The 22,827-nt window shown below is 39.8% G+C and overlaps 1 protein-coding gene across 1 annotated transcript; it reads right to left on the reverse strand.

Moving 5' to 3' along the window:
* Positions 1–1,320: 1,320 nt before the first annotated feature.
* LOC108672761 (vegetative cell wall protein gp1) lies at positions 1,321–14,869 on the reverse strand. Its single transcript, XM_018160490.1, has 2 exons — positions 14,286–14,869; positions 1,321–1,660 (listed from the first exon to the last, which is right to left on the reverse strand). The coding sequence occupies exons 1-2, from the start codon at positions 14,867–14,869 to the stop codon at positions 1,321–1,323; spliced, it is 924 nt and encodes a 307-aa protein (XP_018015979.1).
* Positions 14,870–22,827: the final 7,958 nt, after the last annotated feature.

Below are 22,827 nucleotides of genomic sequence, written 5' to 3' on the forward strand. Positions count from 1 at the left end.
GCTACAACTCAGTGTGACCTGATACAACTCCATGCAACCTGCTAAAACTCTGTGTAACCTGCTACAACTCAGTGTAACCTGCTACATCTCAGTGTAACCTACTACAACTCAGTGTAACCTGCTACAACTCAGTATAACTTGCTACAACTCAGTGTAACCGGCTTCAACTCAGTGTGACCTGCTACAACTCTGTGTAACATGCTACAACTCAGTGTAACCTGCTTCAACTCAGTGGAACCTGCTGCATCTCATTGCAACCTGCTACAACTCAGTGTAACCTGCTGCAACTCAGTGTAACCTGCTGCAACTCAGTGTAACCTGCTACAACTCAGTGTAACCTACGTTAACTCGTGACCAAGCTCACTGCAACCTGAGTTACAGCCCAAACGCTGCGATGCTGCAGGTCAGACTGCGAGAAGTTGTAACTCTGAAAAAATTTGCAGCTGCGAGTTACACGTGGCAATTCAAGTTACACATGGCAACTCAAGTTACACGTGGCAACTTAAGTTACACATGGCAACTCAGGTTACAAGTGGCAACTCAAGTTACACGGGGCAACTCAAGTTACACGTTGCAACTCAAGTTACAAGTGGCAACTCAAGTTACAAGTGGCAACTTAAGTTACACGTGGCAACTTAAGTTACACATGGCAATTCAAGTTACACGTGGCAACTTTCCCGACGGATTTCGCAAAGTTTGAGTTTGAAGTTTGCGTGGAGCGGCCGCCGCTCTCTCCTGCCTGCGGTTGCGGGGTCGAGAGATCAGGGGCAAGAGCTCCTCGATGTCCGGGCTCTTAATCTCTAAAATATACGGGCTTTTATCTCCTGAATGTACACTATTGCTATTAACTGCACTATTGCTATTAACTGCGCTATTGCTATTAACTGCACTATTCTTTCGTTGTTGCTGTTAATGCACCTTTTGTTGTTACTGTTGTTGCTATTGCTTTGGTTGCACCTGTTGCTGTTGCTTTTGTTGCATCTTTTGTTGTTGTTGCTGCTGTTTTTGTTGCACCTTTTGTTGTTGCTGTTGTTGTTGCTTATGTTGCACCTGTTGTTGTGTCTGATTTTCTGCTGCTGTTGTTGATTTTATTGCTCCTATTGTTGCTGCTTTTGTTTCACCTGTTGTTGCTGCTGCTGTTGCTGTTGCTGGTATTGGCGGAGTAAACAGTAGCTGCTGGTGTTACTGGTAATGGTGGCGGGAGATTGTAGCAAATAATGGTTACCCCGCAACCTCAGCGGCAGAATGGAAATATGGAAGAAGGCCAAAAAAAAACTTACTAATTGTACAAAGAAATTGTATGAAAAAAATAATATAGGGCTAGGGGAGTGTGAGGGGCAGAGGGGAAGTGTGAGCGAAGAGGTTACGGGGAAGAAGGGGATCAGAGGGGAATTGGATGAGGCTAAGGGCAGAGGGGAAGGGGAGGCAGAGAGGAAGGGGAGGCAGAGGGGAAGGGGAGGCAGAGGGGAAGGGGAGGCAGAGGGGAAGAGGAGGCAGAGGGGAAGGGGGAGGCAGAGGGGATGTGAGGTCAAAGGTTACTCGCTCGCGTGCGGGGAGACCGCAGGCCGGAAGCCAGGGGTCAACTCCCCCTGGGGAGGGTGGGGAATGAGGATGAGGAATGGGGGTGTGGATGAGAGGGGATTTTGGGGATGTGAATAAACTGCGGGAGAATAACAATAAATAAGATGAGTGCTGTGTAGCCCTGTTAAACTCAGTCAGTATAACCTGCTACACTTAATCTCTAAAATATACGGGCTTTTATCTCCTGAATGTTCGTATTTTTATCTCTTGAAGGACCATTTTTTTATCTCCTGAAGGATCATATTTTATCTCCTGAATTTTCGTATTTTTATCTCTTTAAAGACCGTATTTTTATCTCTTAGAGGACCATATTTTCATCTCCTGAATGTTCGTATTTTTATCTCTTGAAGGATCATTTTTAATTTCTTGAATTTTTGTATTTTTATCTCTCTGAAGACCGTATTTTTATCTCTTAATGGACCATATTTTTATCTCCTGAATGTTCGTATTTTTATCTCTTGAAGGACCGTATTTTTATCTCCTGAATGTCTGAAATTCTTTCGTGCATGTCCGTATTTTTATCTCTTGAATGTCTTTGCCATATCTTTTGAATGTCCGCATTTTTTGTTGGATTTGTCCGTATTTTTTCACTTAATCTCCGCATTATTCTCTCTTAAATGTCCGTATTTTTTATCATGAATGTCCGTATTTCCATCTCTGTCTGTATTTTTATCTAATGAATATTTTTAATTTCATTTCGTGAAATTCCGCGTTTTCACCTCAAGTGTGTCTGTGTTTTAGCTCCTGAATGTCTGCATTTTTACCTTCGGAATGTCTGTCGTTTTTATCTTTACAATGCCTGCAATTTTATCTTCAGAATGTCTTCATTCTTTCCCTTCAGAATGCCTGCGTTTTGACCTTCAGAATTTCTGCATTTCTACCTACTGAATGTCTGCGTTTTTTCCTCCTGAATGTCGGCGTTTATAACATTCAGAATATCTCTGATATTTTTCTCCTGAATGTCTGCATTTTGACCTTCAGTATTTCTGTGTTTTCCCCTTCAGATAATCGGCGATTTTACCTTCAGAATGACTGCGATTTTGCCTTCAGAATGTCTGCATTTTTATCTACAGAATGTTTGCATTTTTACTCTCAGAATATCTGCTTATTTACATTCAGATTGTCTGCGTTTTTATCTTCAGAATATCTGCGATTTTACTTTCAGAATCTCTGAATTTTTTCACCCTCATAATGTCCGAGTTTTATTATCAGAAAGTCAGCGTTTTTTCCAACTGAATGTCCTCATATTTTCCTTCAGAATGTCAGCGTTTTTATCTTTAGAATGTCTGCTTTTTTACCGGCAGAACGTCCGCGTTTTTACCTTCAGAATGTCAGCGTTTTCCCCCTTGACTGTCTGCATATTTTCCTTCAGAATAATTCTGAAGGAAAATATGCAGACAGTCAAGGGGGAAAACGCTGACATTCTGAAGGTAAAAACGCGGACGTTCTGCCGGTAAAAAAGCAGACATTCTAAAGATAAAAACGCTGACATTCTGAAGGAAAATATGAGGACATTCAGTTGGAAAAAACGCTGACTTTCTGATAATAAAACTCGGACATTATGAGGGTGAAAAAATTCAGAGATTCTGAAAGTAAAATCGCAGATATTCTGAAGATAAAAACGCAGACAATATGAATGTTAATAAGCCGATATTCTGAGAGTAAAAATTCAAACATTCTGTAGATAAAAATGCAGACATTCTGAAGGTAAAAACGCAGTCATTCTGAAGGTAAAATCGCCGATTATTTGAAGGTGAAAACACAGAAATTCTGAAGTAAAAAATGAAGACTTTCAGGAGCAAAATATCAGAGATATTCTAAAGGTTATAAACGCTGACATTCAGGAGGTAAAAACGCCTTGCCTTAATGTCTTCGTTTTTTCTACCTGAATGTCTTCGTTTTCACCTTCAAAACATCTGTGTTATTACCTTCTGAATGAATGCATTTTTACATCCTGAATAAGTGCGTTCCCACCTTCAGAATGTCAGCGTTTTTCCTTTCTGAATTTCTACTTTTTATCTTTACCTTCTGAATGTCTGCGTTTTAACCATCAGCATATTTGCGTTTTTACCTCCTGAATTTTTGCATTTATAAACTTCAGAATGTCTCTGATATTTTTGCTTTCCTAATGTCTGCATTTTATCTGCATTTTAACCTTCATAATGTTTTCATTTTTGCTTCAGAATGTTTGCGATTTTATCTCTTTAATGTCTGTCTTTTTACTTTCATAATGTCTGCATTTTATGCTCGGAATGTCAGCGTTTTTATGCTTCAGAATCTTTGTATTTTTACCGTCATAATGTCTCCGTTTTAACCATCAGAGTTTGTACCTCGTGTGTGTTTGCATTTTTACCTTCTGAATATCTGCGCTTTTACCTGCAGAATGTCGGTAATTTTTCCCGTTGAATGTCTGCAGATTTTCCGTTAGAATGTCTGCGTTTTCACCTTCAGTATAAATGCGTTTCTACCAGCAAAATGTCTGCGTTTTTACCCGCAGAATGTCTGCGTTTTTCCTCCTGAATGACTGCGTATTTACCTCCTGAATGAGTGCGTTTACACCATCAGNAGATGTGTATAAGAGACAGGTTTTTACCTTAAGAATGTTTGCTTTTTCCTCTTCAGATTTTCGGCGTTTTTTCCTGTAGATTGTCTGCGTTTTTATATTCATAATAATAGCGGGTTTTCCTTCAGAATTTCTTCGTTTTTACCATCAGAAAGTCTGCGCTTTTACCTCCTGAATGTCTGCGGTTTTACCTTCAGAATGTCTGCTTTTTTACCTTCTGAATATCTACATTGCACCTTCAGAATGTCCGTGTTTTTACCTTCAGAATGCCTGCGTTTTTATTTACAGAATTTCTGCATATTTACCTTCAGAATATTCACGTTCTTACCATCAGAATGTTCGAATTTTTACCATCAGAATGTCTGCGTTTTTACCTGCAGAATGTCTTCGTTTTTAACTTCAGGATGTCTGAATTGTCGCCTTCAAAACATCTGCCTTTTACCTTCAGAATGTCAGCGTGCTTTCCCTCAGAATGTCTCCTTTTTTCCGCCAGAATAACCGGGTTTTTACCTTCGGAATGTCTGCGTTTTTAATTCCTGAATGTCTGCGTTATTTTTCCTTGTGCTTAACAACGACAACAGCTCTCATGTAACGACGTTACAATGTTTATTATAGCGCTTTCTGAGTAATTTATAACGCTGATAAAGAAATGGTGTCATTTGCACATGCATTTTGCTTCAGAAGGCAAGCTTGTATTTCCTGTTCGATGAATCTGACTATAAAATGACTTTCTGATTTTTTGTGCAAAGTTTATGCTTTCCTTAATTTGTCCAAAAAATGTTTAGTCATTATTTCAATTCTCCAAGATGATTTTGAATATTTAATATACTTTCTTTTCTCAAAGTAAAAACGAAGAATGAATTGATGGACAAAATTTTTAACTGTTCTAACCAATATTTCAGGTAATACGTTAAATGCGTGAAATTTCTAATCTAATCAGACGCTGCTGGCGTTATAGTAAAAAATATTCAAGTCTTCATCCATGCTTTACAAATCATATTAATCTCCTGCAAATTAAAACATTAAATTTAACGGTAAAACTATTGTTAAATAATTCTAAATAATCTTTCGAAACCTAAATCAGAAATTTAAATACGCCGCACAATTCTAATTGCCCCGCAAAACTGCCTCTCGCAATTCCAAACTTCCTCTAAAAATCACAGAAAAATTGGCATGGCTCAAGTAAATGATTTTAATTACAGAGTAATTCAATGCGGCAACTGTAAAGTTTAGGGTAAAGTTGGAGCCTAGGCCTGCCTTGCCTGTAGGCCTGCCTTGCCTGTAGGCCTGCCTTGCCTGTAGGCCTGCCTTGCCTGTAGGCTTGACTTGCCTGTAGGCCTGCCTTGCCTGTAGGCAGAGCTGGGCAACGCTACTTTGAAATGAAGTGGCCGCTACCGCTACCGCTACATGCCCTAAATGTAGCGGGCGCTACCGCTACAATTGCTTAAATGTAGCACCGCTACCGCTACTGAAAATGTAGCGACCGCTAGTAGCGGCCGCTACATGTATCGCGCTACTGCCAACCTCTGGTAACTTAACTAACATGTTGACACAAGTAACAGGCTGAGGTTGACAACATTACACCGAAATCTTTCGTACAGTTTTATTCTGTAATTTATATTATGTATGTATCATGCTGGTTTTTAAATAATATTTAAAAATATTAAGTAAAATCAAAAGGCTTTATCTATAAATGGAGCGGTAGCGCTGTAGCGGCAAAACCTCGTATCGCTACTTAAATATGTAGCGGGCGCTACCGCTACCGCTACAATTGCTTAAATGTAGCGCCGCTACCGCTACATGTAGCGCTCTACTGCCCACCTCTGCCTGTAGGCCTGCCTTGCCTGTAGGCCTGCCTTGCCTGTAGGCCTGCCTTGCCTGTAGCCTGGCCTTGCCTAAAGTCCTGATTTGCCTGTAGACATGCACAGAAGCAGCGCTCCTGTAGGCATCATGGCTCTGTTGAGTATCATTTTTTTAGTAATGGTACAACGTTGACTTTAAATAAGGTAATATCCCGGCTTACATATTCATTCATATTAACCTGTACATTTACCCCTAATCACTGTACACATCAGCCGTTATTAAACTGGGTATTACCCCTTGTTTACTGTACATGTCAGTTCGTATTACCAGGAATATTACCTAAATATAAAGTTCATTCATCCTAACACCTATATCGGTCTGCTTTATCTCTATTTAGGTTCTCCAAGGTTTTATGTATAGAAAAAGCAGCAAATAAATTTACTGCATCTTCCTCAATAAGGTTTCGGAGACAAGCTCTTCCATCAGTTCAATAATTTAGATATTACAATCAAAATATAATAGCCGGATTTATTCGAAAGAGATTAAAACCGAAAAAAAAATCTGAAAATACGCGCTCGAGGGACATATGAGGCTGACTATTAACAATTTCAAGCCAATATAAACTGTAAGAAATAATAAAGTGGGGTTTATTTCTAAAAATATTCTGGATTCTAAAACCTTTACATCTGAAGCCCCAAATTTGGAACCAAGACTTTGAAGTCACTCTCAGATACATTCGTGTTGCATTGTTCAGCGTGATGACGAACAGCGGAATGGGACGGATTAGCAAGCGGAAGTTCAGAACGATAACTCCTGCCGCGACAACGCTGATGTGGAAACTAAGAGCCGTCATTCCGATGTACGCTGATGCCCACCGAGCACATCTGCATTCCCAAGCACTTTATCCCGCCTCAAAATCCTGATTTAATTTATACAATAAACTTGTTTGCTGTATTCTTCTTCTGAGCCACACACACAAAAGTGTACAAGTACCGAGATGTGTGGACCCACGCGGAGGTGTGGCTAACACACGTCCATGTATGAAGCTAATGGTATACTTCTGTACGCCAAGTCACCACACCCTGTGGTACATGTAGTACGCACTCCCCAGGTACCACATGTGGTATTGCGCACCCCCACACGTCACCACGCACCATCCCACCCCCCACCCGCACCACCACGCATCAGTATGCACGGCGCGCGCACCAGAAGCCCCAAACTATTAGAATCGCGGGGCAATTAACATGACTTCGTAAATCATGGCAGGAATACCAATGCGTGCACGGCCGCGTCCCGGCCTAGTCCCGGCCCCACCCCGGCCCCACCCCGACCCCGTACCGGCCCCGGCCGAGTGCTAATTGCCAGCCTCCTTATATTCCTTTACTAATGAACATTTCTGCCAGATGCTTCAGCGACAATTGTATTATGAAGGAATCGATCGCTTATTTATGGCCATGGCGTTACTGCGGCTGGGGGGTTAGGTTCTTGTTGTGGGGAGGGGGAGGGGGGGGGTGGTTAGGGGAGGGGGGGCAGAGGATATGTGATGAGGAGCGGGACTTTGGTTGTGGTGACCAAGGCGTGTGTGGTGAAGGATTGAGAGTTGTGGTGGAGAAGGATGGTGTGGTGAAGGAAGAGGGAGTGGTGAAGTGGTGAACAAGAAGAGTGTGGTAATAGATGATTGTGGTGAATCAGAGGAGGGTGGTGGTGATGACAGGTTGTGGTGAACAGGAAGGGTGTGGTGAAAGTGGGTGATGATAATATGGGGCTGTGGTGAAAGGAGAAGAGCAGAAATATTAGGTTTTGAGTATAGTGAACGGAATGTGTTGAAATAATTTATGGTGAAGGAAATTTGTGCTGATGTGGGCAAGTTTAAGGTGATTATGGTAAACAAAGTGTACTGAAAGGGTGAGTGGTGAACGGAGGCATGTGAAATGGGTTGAAATGAAGAAGGTGTTAATTAATTAAAAAGATCGTGGCGAAGGGTTGTGGTGAAGAGTGACATGGTGAACAGGGTGTGTTGATGAGGTATGTGATTAATGAGATTCTATTGTGGTAACGTGTGATGATAAAGGTTGTGATGAGAGTGGATATGATGAAAAAGACTGTAATGGTATAAGTGATGATGGTTGTACCTGTCATGATAAAGTGGTGATAATAAAGTGGTGATGATAAAGTGGTGATGATAAAGTGGTGATGATAAAGTGGTGATGATAAAGTGGTGATGATAAAGTGGTGATGATGAAGTAGTGATGCCAGTTATGAAGGTTTTGACTGAATGACATTATGAGAGATTTTCGCGCGGCCAACTAAGGTTCGGTTTTTTGGTGGTAATTGTTGAAGAAATAATTACTCTTTATTTAAATAATTATTATGCGGCTTAATGCCGGCTTTTGCAAGATAAATAAATTGAACAAGGATAATTCGTGATAAAGATTAAATTATTAATCAAATTATTTCTAGTCAATTAGGTATTTATTTAATAAATTGATACTATTTATCGTTTCAAGCCAGTGTTGCCGTTTGTTGCCGTCGGCCGCCGATAAATCGGCCAGACTCTCGATCCGTGGCTCAAATCCTGTAAAAAATAAAGAAGGATGTCCGACCAAGATTTCCAATTAGGATAGTAAGGATATTGGAATCCGATTGGAATTTCTAAACGAGCTGAAACATTGCGATCGCTATACTTATATTTTATAGTGATCGCAATTCTTATCTATGATAACGATCGCTATATTTATAAAATATCGATCTCTAAACTTATATTATTTAAAAATAGCTATACTTATATTCTACAGCGATCACAAAACTCATATGTTGTAACGATCGCAAAACTAATATTTTGAATCGACGTCTATACCTATTCTTTATATTGATTTTTTACTTATATTCTACAGCGATAACTGAACCTAAATATGATAACGATCGCTTTACTTATATATTTATATCGATCTCCAAACTTATTTTCATATCGATCGTTTTATTCAAATTTCGTATCGTTTTCTTTACATATATTTTGCAGCGATTGCTATCTCATTATTTATTAATGTTTGCCATGCAAATTTTGTAACGATCGATATGTTTATTTTGTATTTCAAAATTCTGCGCATGAATTTAACATGAATTTAATAACGCGTTCCTTCGTCCCCCACGTTATACTCCCCACTTCGTCCCCCACGTTACACTCACCACTTCGTCCCCCACGTTATACTCACCACTTCGTCCCCCACGTTATACTCACCACTTCGTCCCCCACGTTACACTCACCACTTCGTCCACCACGTTATACTCACCACTTCGTCCCCCACGTTATACTNTGAGTCAAGCCTTGAGTCAAGCCTTGAGTCAAGCCTTGAGTCAAGCCTTGAGTCAAGCCTTGAGTCAAGCCTTGAGTCAAGCCTTGAGTCAAGCCTTGAGTCAAGCCTTGAGTCAAGCCTTGAGTCAAGCCTTGAGTCAAGCCTTGAGTCAAGCCTTGAGTCAAGCCTTGAGTCAAGCCTTGAGTCAAGCCTTGAGTCAAGCCTTGAGTCAAGCCTTGAGTCAAGCCTTGAGTCAAGCCTTGAGTCAGTTGATGTCTTTACTGTAAAATGTGAGTCAACTTGACTCATTACCAAAGTCTATATTTTAGCACTCATTATTTCCAATTAATTTAATAAAAAATTCCAGTTTCCAAATTCACAATTTCCATTGCATTGTTTTGCCGTAAGAAGTTCAATATCAGTATAGGAATTTTAAATTTTTTTACCACTATTTTCGCATGTAGAATTTAACCTACGCGATTTTTATTCATCCTCTCCACAAAGTTTTTTCACTTTTAACCTCCTCATGAATTTCAATTCATCAATTCACATTTAATTAATCATCACCTTGAATATAATGTAGCTCGTGAATGAAATCAAGTTAGTCGCATCTTATCGTATATTAATTTCAATTATTTCTCAAATAATTTCCATTAACAATTAATGAATTCAGTATTTGACTAATTAATTGTTAATTAAACACACGACATAATTCAAAAGTTTTCTTTTAATAAACATCCTCGTAGAATAAATCTTCTTATCTATTTACATACAATTCTTCATACATAACACAATTATGTGTGACGTCATTTTTACATATATACATACATTTCGAGCCTATAGAAATTTCCTTCTAATTTTATAAGCGGATAATTTCCCTGGAATTTCTTAAAGAAAAATCAGTCATTAATTAAAGCGCAAACTCAGAAAAATAAGTGGGACTTTTTGTCCCAATAGTAACACGCTTTATTGACGCGTAGCACTGATACGTCCTTCTGCCGAACAAACATGGGTCAGGATGACCCGAACTAGGGCAAAAAGTACGCCTCTATTCGAACAAAGTCCCAGTCATTCCTCATACAGAATATACAATGTTTCAACATTGTATAAATATAACATTAAAGATGGCTGCTACATCGAGGATGATTTCACCATTAATGATGTCTGAATGATCAATGTTATCAAGTATAAATGTTATGAATGGGACACGATGTTGCTATGCAATGTTATAACAAGCGTTACTACACACAAAATTTCTTATACACTTAAAAATTTCATGAAAGATAACGACGATGACATAAGCTCTTTTGAAACTAGCTTCGATTTAGATAAATTTTGGTATTTTAATGACAGAATCAATAAAAACACTAGTAGAAGATTTACATATTCCAGAATTTGCAAATTTTTATGCAGAAATATATATATTTCGCGTTTATATTTCTTCTAGTATATATTTTTATACAGAGAAAACCTTCTTAAATTTTGATGAAATGAAAAAAAAGTAGTGCTCTGGTTCAGGCCAGGTTAAAGTTCTGAGAAATCTGATCAAATATGTTTTACCAAACATACACAGTTGTGTTCAACACATAATTGTGTTCAACACACATTTGTGTACAACACAAAATCATTGCATTTCCTTGCATGTTTAATTTCTATCCAAAACGTACACTATATGCTGATTATCATTCATTTTTTACACACAGGTTAATTTACACAATATTTACACTATCACATTCACGATGTAATATCTAGAGACATACACTGTTGACATCCGAATACTTTACATTTTTCGTCAATGTAATATTTATTATTAAAGCTATATCTCAGAATTAAGTGATATTTAACCTAATAATCTGCTAATTATGTGATCATAATTTTAATAATTCATGAACTCGACATTTTTTATCCCAAGAACTTTATTCATATACATCGACATTATTAACTGAACGATATGAATTTTACAGCCGCGTTATCGGCGGCCGCTCGACGACTATCCAAAGGCCTTCAGTAAAAATCATTTTATCATCATCAACACGGATGATAAAAAAAGCATAAATGAATTTTCTAGAATATAGTCTAACTTTTTAAAACTATTAAAGAAATGTGCAGGAGCAATACAATTCGTTCATAAATTAAGTACTGACAGAAATATTTTTTGTATACGTGTATTATACTTTTTGTCTGCTGTGTGCATGTATAGAGTTATGTGTTAGTAATAGATGGCAGGATTAGCTTGTGCATACACGGGTGGTGGTGAATAACCAGAGAATTCATTGACTCTAATTTTCAGGATCGAACAATATTCTTCTGATGTCGTTGGTTGGTAAAAATGCAGGTTTGAGGAAGTAATTTTAATTTATTAGCGATGGTTCGACTGTATAACAACATTCATTTTCTAGTTATATGAAGCGTTAAATACAGAAAATTTGGTGGAAATTCATGCACTTGTTGAAATCCATACATGCTTACATATGCGCGTAAGTAAATCATGTATACGTATGAATGCATACCTACACATGTATACATATGCATGTATACTTAGGTATCCATGCATACACAAGCTTGCACTTGTAGGTATAATTTGTGTTCCTCTTTTCCGTATTTTCACGACATTAATTGATCTATTCAGAAGAAATTTCTTATGTTGCGCGAAAAAAATATTTCAACCAATTTTATTTTTTATTTATTTATTTATTTATTGCCGAAGTACTCACAGAATGTAAATAATGTAGAACTTTCACTTATTCGTCGAAGCTTGTAAAGTTTGACTTCCTATATTTAAATGTAATTTTAATTTAAACCTTTTCTTAAGAGAGGAAATAGGTGTGAAAATTAATGCATATGTAACGTCTTGGATGAATTGTCTATTTCTTCAACTTGCTCTGTTGAATATCTCTTGTTAGTTCAATAGACAGGCGAGTCGGCGTTGAAGATTTTAAACATAAATCAAATAAGTTGTTATTTTTTATATTAATACAATAAATGTGGCCTGCATGTAGACTCATCTGATGTTCCCGACGATCCAGTGAATGTTGAAACATTCACTGCTTTATACATACTTATCAATACTCATCATTTTCATCAATTTTACACCATTTAAATTCGTAAAATATCTATAATGAATATTTGATGTTCAATCTCCACTCGCTGTTTCATCATTTCCATATAATGATGAAAGATGATGCATCGGAATAATGATGCAGACAATGCAATTAGATGACGTAAGGAAAATGTGGCTGGTGCAAGCAAAATGTATCTCTTTCGCTATTTATTTAAGTTAATTTTGGAGGCGATATAAAAAAACTTAACGCTTTTCTCGAACCAATTTCAATGAATATATATTGTCATTTTTTATAAATAATTAACATTATTTATTAATGAAATAAAATTAATTGGAAAAGTTTAACGCGCTTATGTTACTGTTTATAAAAAACAGTTATCCCCTATAATCGTTGCACATGTACGTACAGGTTAATGTGTTTAAGAAATATGTTCTACTTTAGCGAATTTTGACTGTGTTGTGTATAATACAGCTCGCTTGTTGATATATACAAGCGTGCTGTATATATGCCATGTGTAGTTGTATAAGTTGAGATAGCGTAGTATATATTATCATCACATGAATGATGTTCCTACAGTTTCATTCACAACTGAAACTGAACTTCATGTGTGCATTCAAATAATATTCCCGTGTTATTTTATCAGCAGTTATCATTTATCTACGGCAACAATCATCGATTGGTCATTGCCACACCAATCATTGACGCTTATATCATTTCTAGTTCATCGCATCATCGGGATTGCCATCCATTTAGCCTATCATCAGAATATCATCACATTGTATTACATCATCATCGGACAAAAATTTTTCATGTCAATCCTTTACATGAGCAAAGCCTATCATTCGAATATTATTGACCTCAAATACAAAATATTTTAGTATTTACTTTAAAAACTTCCAAATAATTACTGTATTTATTATACAATTTCCATCATGATGATATTAGTTGCTCTAAGTATTCTATCATTACCACATAGTCGCACAAGATGGAGGGGAGAGGATGACTTGCAGTTCTGGCGGGACCGGCCCCCGGTGGCCCTGAGGGGGCCTCGTTTGCTATAAAATTACAACGACAATAAAAATAAAATATTGGGCCAGCGCCTGACGCCTGCGATACTGACAGCTTCCTTTAAGATTCTGGCGCAACGACATTCGCTGTTAATTGCTGACATTTGCTGTTTGTGAGGCGACATTCGCTGTTAATTGCTGACATTCGCTGTTTGTGAGGCGACATTCGCTGTTAATTGCTGACATTCGCTGTTTGTGAGGCGACATTCGCTGTTACTTGCTGACATTCGCTGTTTGTGAGGCGACATTCGCTGTTANTCTATGTAGAAGCGGTACGGATGCTCATATAAAATGATTTATTTTCTTAATTAAGAAAAGGCTTGGGCAATTATTTAATTACTGAAACAATTCAGTAAATTTAGTTACTAAAAGACTTCAGTAAAAATTTAGTTACTGAAAGACTTCAGTAATAATTTAGTTACTGAAACATTTCAGTAATAATTTAGTTACTGAAAGACTTCAGTAATAATTTAGTTACTGAAACACTTCAGTAATAATTTAGTTACTTAGCAATTGATGGTTGGGTAACTAGTGAATGAGCTGCAAAATTACATTATGATTCCCTGTTAATTCTCTGTTACTTGAAGGCTAGCGTAATTATTTAGTAACTGAAAGGCTTATTAACAATTTAGTTATGCAGCTAGTGGTAGTTAGTTACATGCACTAGTGTCTTTACTAGTGGTCCATTCACGCCATAACAACAACTTTTGCATCGGTTGAGTGGTCAACCGGCAACAGGATGGCAGCTGCGAGCCATGGGTTCGAACCCCGGCAACCTGTGAACATTCAGCTTGTGGGCGGAGCTAGCTGCGGTGGGCGGGGCCTGCAGCGTGACCGTGGACTTATACGTGTTAATCCAAATTCAACCGAAGTTTACTAGGCCTATGTAAGTAGGTTGTGGTTGTCGGAGGAGTACCAGGGATACATGTAGGATGGTTTCATGTCCCAGTGGTGTGGGGAGGCCGTCCCCTGGCTCCCCATTGACACGTCCCCGCAGGATGAGGAAGTACTCGGTGACCCCGACGATGGTGGTAAGTAGTTGGCGGGATGGTGGTGATGGTGATGATGGTGGGGGATAACGGGTGGTAGGTGTTGTAGATGTTGGTGTAGTTGTTGTTGGTGGTGTTGCTGTTGTTGTTGGTGGTGCTGGTGGTGTTGTTGGAGTTGGTGTTGGTGTTGTACAGGCGGTATCAAGGAGCTAGGGAGTTCCAAGGTGGTGGGGGTGGTGGGATGGGATGGGGTGTTAGAGAGGGGGGTGAGGGGTGCCTGGTGGGGGGATCCATCATGAGGGGCAGGAGGAGGTGGAGGAGGGGCATGTGTCATGTGCTGCCCTGACGACATGATGCTGCCATGATGTCTGGGGCTCGACATGGGATTGTTGGCCGCTGATGTTATGTTGGGGAGGGAATGGGGGGGCATGGAGTGGGCCATGGAGTGGGGAATAGGAGTGGAGATGGGGATATGAGGAGGCATTTGAGAGGAGGGGATCATGTGAGGCATGGAAGTGAGGGGAAGAAGCCCAGGGTGCTGGTTGGGGAGGCATTGAGGAGGGGGGCTTTGGGGGTGGGGAGCTGAGGCTGTCTCTTATACACATCTAGATGTGTATAAGAGACAGCTAATGAATATTTGATGTTCAATCTCCACTCGCTGTTTCATCATTTCCATATAATGATGAAAGATGATGCATCGCAATGATGATGCAGACAATGCAATTAGAACGACGCAAGGAAAATGTATCTCTTTCGCTATTTATTTAAGTTAANATCCACGCGAGGGGTGCCTCATCCACGCGAGGGGTGCCTCATCCACGCGAGGGGTGCCTCATCCACGCGAGGGGTGCCTCATCCACGCGAGGGGTGCCTCATCCACGCGAGGGGTGCCTCATCCACGCGAGGGGTGCCTCATCCACGCGAGGGGTGCCTCATCCACGCGAGGGGTGCCTCATCCACGCGAGGGGTGCCTCATCCACGCGAGGGGTGCCTCATCCACGCGAGGGGTGCCTCATCCACGCGAGGGGTGCCTCATCCACGCGAGGGGTGCCTCATCCACGCGAGGGGTGCCTCATCCACGCGAGGGGTGCCTCATCCACGCGAGGGGTGCCTCATCCACGCGAGGGGTGCCTCATCCACGCGAGGGGTGCCTCATCCACGCGAGGGGTGCCTCATCCACGCGAGGGGTGCCTCATCCACGCGAGGGGTGCCTCATCCACGCGAGGGGTGCCTCATCCACGCGAGGGGTGCCTCATCCACGCGAGGGGTGCCTCATCCACGCGAGGGGTGCCTCATCCACGCGAGGGGTGCCTCATCCACGCGAGGGGTGCCTCATCCACGCGAGGGGTGCCTCATCCACGCGAGGGGTGCCTCATCCACGCGAGGGGTGCCTCATCCACGCGAGGGGTGCCTCATCCACGCGAGGGGTGCCTCATCCACGCGAGGGGTGCCTCATCCACGCGAGGGGTGCCTCATCCACGCGAGGGGTGCCTCATCCACGCGAGGGGTGCCTCATCCACGCGAGGGGTGCCTCATCCACGCGAGGGGTGCCTCATCTACGCGAGGGGTGCCTCATCCACGCGCCGCTCACGCAAGCATTGATTTTGCTTCTCATTTGACGGCGAAAATTAGACGGCAAGAAGCACAGGGTTGCACGGCAGCGGCAGGGTTGCACGGCAGCTGCAGGGTTGCACGGCAGCTGCAGGGTTGCACGGCAGCTACAGGGTTGCACGGCAGCTTGAGGGGTGCCTCATCCACGCGAGGGGTGCCTCATCCACGCGAGGGGTGCCTCATCCACGCGCCGCTCACGCAAGCATTGATTTTGCTTCTCATTTGACGGCGAAAATTAGACGGCAAGAAACACAGGGTTGCAAAGCAGCTGCAGGGTTGCACGGCATCCGCAGGGTTGCAAAGCAGCTGCAGGGTTGCACGGCATCCGCAGGGTTGCAAAGCAGCTGCAGGGTTGCACGGCAGCTGCAGGGTTGCACGGCAGCCGCAGGGTTGCACGGCAGCTGCAGGGTTGCACGGCAGCTGCAGGGTTGCACGGCAGCTACAGGGTTGCACGGCAGCTACAGGGTTGCACGGCAGCTGCAGGGTTGCACGGCAGCTACAGGGTTGCACGACAGCCACAGGGTTGCACGGCAGCTACAGGGTTGCACGACAGCTGCAGGGTTGCACGGCAGCTGCAGGGTTGCACTGGAAACGGCGTATGTTTTAAACGCTGGAAACGGTGTCTGTTTTAGACGCAGGAAACTGTGTCTGTTTTAGACGCTGGAAACGGTGTCTGTTTTAGACGCTGGAAACGGTGTCTGTTTTAGACGCTGGAAACGGTGTCTGTTTTAGACGCAGGAAACTGTGTCTGTTTTAGACGCTGGAAACGGTGTCTGTTTTAAACGCTGGAAACGGTGTCTGTTTTAAACGCTGGAAACGGCGTCTGTTTGATGAACAGGAAACAGTTCGCGCGCTGTGCGTTTGCATGCGCAGGTCGCGCTCGATATATCGACTGCTGCGCTATAATACGCGGCGCCGTATGAACCGTATGCGCTCATACGCATGAATACGCATGATCCTCCACTAGGCGTTCCTCCACACGCACTGGACGCGTGTAGGTGCGCATATGTACTCANCGCGCTCGATATATCGACTGCTGCGCTATAATACGCGGCGCCGTATGAACCGTATGCGCTCATACGCATGAATACGCATGATCCTCCACTAGGCGTTCCTCCACACGCACTGGACGCGTGTAGGTGCGCATATGTACTCAACATGTACATGTGTGTATTTAATGTATATCATGTGTATTTAATATGTACCATGTGTAATTAATGTGTATCATGTGTACTTAATGTGTACCATGTGTATTTAATGTGTATCACGTGAACTTAATGTATACACATTTGTACTCAATATTCACCATGTAAATCAATCTGTATACATGTAATATGTATGGGCAAAGTAATAAATTGCAATAAGTAATAATACGTAAAGATAATATCGGAACCGAATTATAAACATTTGTTTCTTTCGAGTCACGATGTGGTTAAGGACAATGATATAAATTACAAACTATCAACTCATTAATATATCATTAATCCGCTACTAAACGCCCATTAATTAGCGAACTTGTTATTAGACACCCCTTACCTACAGCATTCATTAAGAAGAGTATACATTAATTAGCGAACTCATTAGTTAACTCATTCATTTCAAAACAAGATTTATTTAAGACCTCATTGAATAAAGTTATTTATAACGCGCCGACATGTTGGTGATGTGACGTTGTGAAGTGATACTTATGCGCACCAACGACGGTAATTATGCGCACCAACGGCGGTAATTATGCGCACCAACGACGGTAATTATGCGCACCAACGGCGGTAATTATGCGCACCAACGGCGGTAATTATGCGCACCAAAGACGGTAATTATGCGCACCAACGGCGGTAATTATGCGCACCAACGACGGTAATTATGCGCACCAACGACGGCAATTATGCGCACCAAAGACGGTAATTATGCGCACTAACGACGGTAATTATGCGCACCAACGACGGTAATTATGCGCACCAACGACGGTAATTATGCGCACTAACGACGGAAATTATGCGCACCAACGACGGTAATTATGCGCACCATCGACGGTAATTATGCGCACTACGCAGTGATAAAAAACACGCAAATGCGCACGATGATGCGCAAAGATGATTATAGTGTGCAGCAATAAAAGAATCATTAATATTTTTTTTATTTTGGATAATTAAATTTATAACATGATCAAAGTGAATGCCAGCTTGAGCATTTAATGGTGATTAGAAAATAGTTTAAATATAATGAGATTAAATAAAAATATGATTTTAAGATAATAAGAATGAATAACAACATTTTTCATAGATTGTAAGTATGAATAACAAAATAATTGAAATATAGTGAGGAACAAAATAAAATAAGTTTAGATGAACGTTATAGACAATAATGAAATTGTGTGCACATCATCCGTAGAGTTTGAGCCTCTCTTCATACATCATTTTAATTATTCATGGCCACCTTCACGCACAAATGATTCAGTCTTACAACTGAATTAATGTGTGATTGTAACTGAATTGAATACGTCGCTCTAACTGATTCAGATGAGATAACATAACTGAATTAAATACGATAGTGCAACTGAATTAAGTACGTTAGTGCAACTGAATTAATACGATAGTTCGACGGATTTGAATACATTAGTGCAACTGAATTAATACATTAGTGCAACTGAATTAATACATTAGTGCAACTGAATTAATACATTAGTGCAACTGAATTAATACATTAGTGCAACTGAATTGAATACGTTAGTTAAACTGAATTAATACGTTAGTGCAACTGAATTAATACGATAGTGCAAATGAATTGAATACGTTACTTAAACTGAATTAATACGTTAGTCTAACTGAATTAAACACGCCTGTGTAACTGAATTAATACTTTAGGATAAGTGAATTGAATACGTTAGTTTAACTGAATTGTTACGTTAGTGCCACTGAATTAAATAAGTCTGTGTAACTGTATTAAAAATCAAAACACGTCTAATATACATGAATGACAAGCTCCACTCATCTCATGTCTCATATTCGTAAATGTCTAACACAACATGTCTAAAATTTCATTTATTCATGCATGCTTAACGCAACAAATCACACTTCATATCGATGCATATCTAACGCAACACGTCTAACATGTCTAGCGCAACACATCATATTCATGCATGTCTAGCGCATCACGTCTAACATGTCTAACGCAACACATCATATTCATGCATGTCTAGCGCAACACGTCTAACACGTCTAACGCAACACATCATATTCATGCATGTCTAGCGCATCACAGGTGGTTGTTACCGTGTGATGGGGTGGTTGTTACCGTGTGATGTGTGTGGTGTTACCGTGTGATGTGGTGGCAGTGTGTTGTTGCCGTGTGATGTGGTGTCAGTGTGTTGTTGCCGTGTGATGTGGTGTCAGTGTGTTTTTACCGTGTGATGTGGTGGCCGTGGGCTGTTACCGTGTAATGTAGTTGTTGCCGTGTGATGTTGTGGCAATGTACTGTTATATGTACCGTGAATGTGACAGCAAAGTAGGACTCTCATTTCAATACTTGCAATGGGCGGCAGACCGCATCACTATGCATGGTTATCAATGAAGATGCAGGAGAATAACATACACCAGTAGGACGAGTATGAATTGACTGAATATCCACGTACGACTTGCTGAATATTCTCGTTTATATGACTGCCCAGTTAAAATTCGGAGACGCACTTTCCCCCAATATCCTAATCTAGTTAGCTGAATGTCGTCGTCTAAGTAACTGTATATCCACATACAATTTACTGAATGTCCCCATCTAATTAACTGAACTATATCTCAATATCCCACTTTAAGTGACTATCCCCGCTTAATTGGCTGAATGTCATCATCTAATTGACTGAATATCCCCTGTTAAAGTGACAAAATAAGTGTATATCCAGGTCCAATTTAACAGTTTCAACACGGGTTAGATTCGTAAAATAAAATATTTAATTTCATCTGATCGAAGTTCAGGAGCTTTTGAGGTTAAAATTGGTAAGTAACCTACGAAAATTAGCGATTATGCATGAAAGAAATTATATCATAAATATTAACAATGTCACATCGAAATTTCGAGTTACAGCTAAAAACACGTATTCTCCGTGAGGTGAATATCCTCGTACAATTGCCTAAATATCCTCATCCAATTGACTGATTATTGATTATTCACCATGCGAATTTATTAAGTGCTTTTAACCATTTATTAGTATTACCAAGACCCTGATGACCAATATCACATTTTAACTAATGATCATATATGGAAAATAAAATATCATAAGATTGTTCATGCATTTATGGAGGTTATTCTTAGATGAGCTAAGAATAACTTTATTTTGCTATCAAAACATAAACTAGACTTTTTGGAGATTTTTTCTAAAATTTGACGTACTTAATAAAAAAATTAATATAAATGCGGTTTTGCCGAAAAATAAATTATAACATGAGAGGTAAACATATTCAAAACAGGCGAACGACGAAATCTTATATCTAAACCCCGTAGACTTCTTAGGAAATAATCTCTTTAGCAAATTAAATATTCAATTATCAAGATACCTAATTAACTCACAAATACCTCACCATTGACATATACATATCATGCCAAAAATAAACCACGCAAATAAAAATTCATCCAGATATATGCCTAGTATAAAGATAAATAAAGTATACTTTTACGGATGGGTTTTCTTGAACAGAAAATCTCCCCATAGCGAACTCTGAAATTTTACATCCGAGCCCCATAGACTTTGGGCCAAATTCTTTCTCTGATATTTTGTTTGAGAAAAAAAGTAAATTGTAAATGTAATGTAAATTCGAGAACAAATTAGATAGACGCAATTGAAAAATGAAGGTAAAATTTTAAATTTGAAGTTTACCGGATTACAATTAAGTTAAAATTGTAAAGTCGTTGTTTAATGTAATAAACTGGGTAAGCTGACCAAACCTCAGAAATATCAGCACAATGTTTCTAAAAGGAATTTGTTCACGATATTACCTCAACAGTAAGCCTGGCCTAGCCGGAATGGCGTTATAAAACGCAGGTCCGGCAATTGTTTTGTTTTCCCCAAATTATCGTTTACATTCCAGAATATGCGATTTTGTATCGAATAATTCCATTTGGCAATTTAATTATTGTGCCAATTATTCCTTCACATATTTTTTTAACCAATTTTTAGGGGGAAAAATTAAAACATAATTACCGGACGCAATTTTTTCCGGTAATCTGCCGATTGTCAGGTAAACGGAAAATTTGTCCGGTTAATTAACGCCTAAATTATGAACGCATAATTGACTCGGTTATGAAATAAATTCCAAATTATTAATTTGCTCGCGAGCAGCAACCCTGATTCATACAGACACTTTAAATTAATTTGAAATTTAAATTTTGTTATGGAAAAGTTGGACATTAAAACATCGCCCATCATAGGTGATGTATATGAGTGATGCGATGTGTTGCAACAAAATGATGTATGAGTGACTTAAATTTTATAAGATATAAAATTTATATCTTATATAAATTTTATGCAATTTATATAAATTTTATGCAATTTTTTTATGCAATTTATATAAAAATTGCAATTGCAACTAAAAGTTCCATCAGTGACGGGGACTGTTTAATATTGAATTGCTCAGCAGGATCACCCGACCTCAGTTCGCAACCCCGGTGTTCACAACGCGTACATATTTTCTACTTGATCTGACTACATCAGATTATCGATGAAATAACCATTCAGTTGATAAGGATACAGAACCGATTTACACTAATTATTTCCTTCAATCGCTTCAATCTTCTATAGAACCGCGAAAGTTGGCCATATTTCGCATATTTGATTATATATCTTGCCGTAGCTTTTCCATTTTTTACAATCGTGAAAATCTATTGTTATCAATCTTGCCATTGTTTATCCATTTTTTTCATTTTTTACCATCGTGAGAATCTGTTGTGGAGCGCAACAAGAGCTACTGGCTGTTTACAAGCTAAAAAAACGCATTGACACAGAAATTTTGAGCGAACAAATAAATCTCAGGAGACTAAAATATATAACAAGAAAGTGATCTTCTAACCAAAAAAATTATAGCTAACGAAATCTCACAGGTACAATAATTGAACGACCTGCTTGGCACCTAATAATGTTTTATTATTAATCGATCATAGTATTTCATGATTATTGTTATCAGTAATCGATGATAGTAGTTAGTACTAATAAGCGGACAATTGTGCTAACGGTGCATTATTGAATTCAGACAATAAACAGTGGAATAACACTGTAATTATAACGCCATGTGCGTGTAGTAGCGTGTGTGCGTGTAGTAGCGTGTGTGCGTGTAGATGCACGCAGCTATAGTTCCTTGATTATACCCTTAAAAGGTAGGACTGCACGCAGCTATAGCACCTTGATTATACCCTTAAAAGGTAGAACTGCACGCGGCTATAGTTCCTTGATTATACCCATAAAAGGTAGAACTGCACGCAGCTATAGTACCTTGATTATATCCATAAGAGGTAGAATTTGTAGAACGACACGTTGTACTTTTTTCTACCAAAAAAGTAGGAACAGTCTATTTTTATACCGTTTTGGGTGGGTATATTTAATCTATACCATTCGTTAGCGGACAACATTAGCAAATGCGTGTTGGGAAAAATATCCCAACCAGATTTCTTCTTAACTATAGATGAAGAACAAGAACTTTCTTGTTTATATAAACGTAGCCGTAAGCTAGCTTAAGAATTACTATCCCAGAACTCGTGACGAGAAGTTCAAAAAAGAGAGTTCGAAACGAGAACTCATGAAGTGCGGTCTCTAAAGTTCCTTAAACTACCTTAACTCTGTCGCCATAGTTTCCTGGATTATTTGCTGTTAAACTA

Source organism: Hyalella azteca, unplaced genomic scaffold (genome assembly GCF_000764305.2).
Source record: "Hyalella azteca isolate HAZT.00-mixed unplaced genomic scaffold, Hazt_2.0.2 contig9012, whole genome shotgun sequence".
Classification (NCBI taxonomy): Eukaryota; Metazoa; Arthropoda; class Malacostraca; order Amphipoda; family Hyalellidae; genus Hyalella; species Hyalella azteca.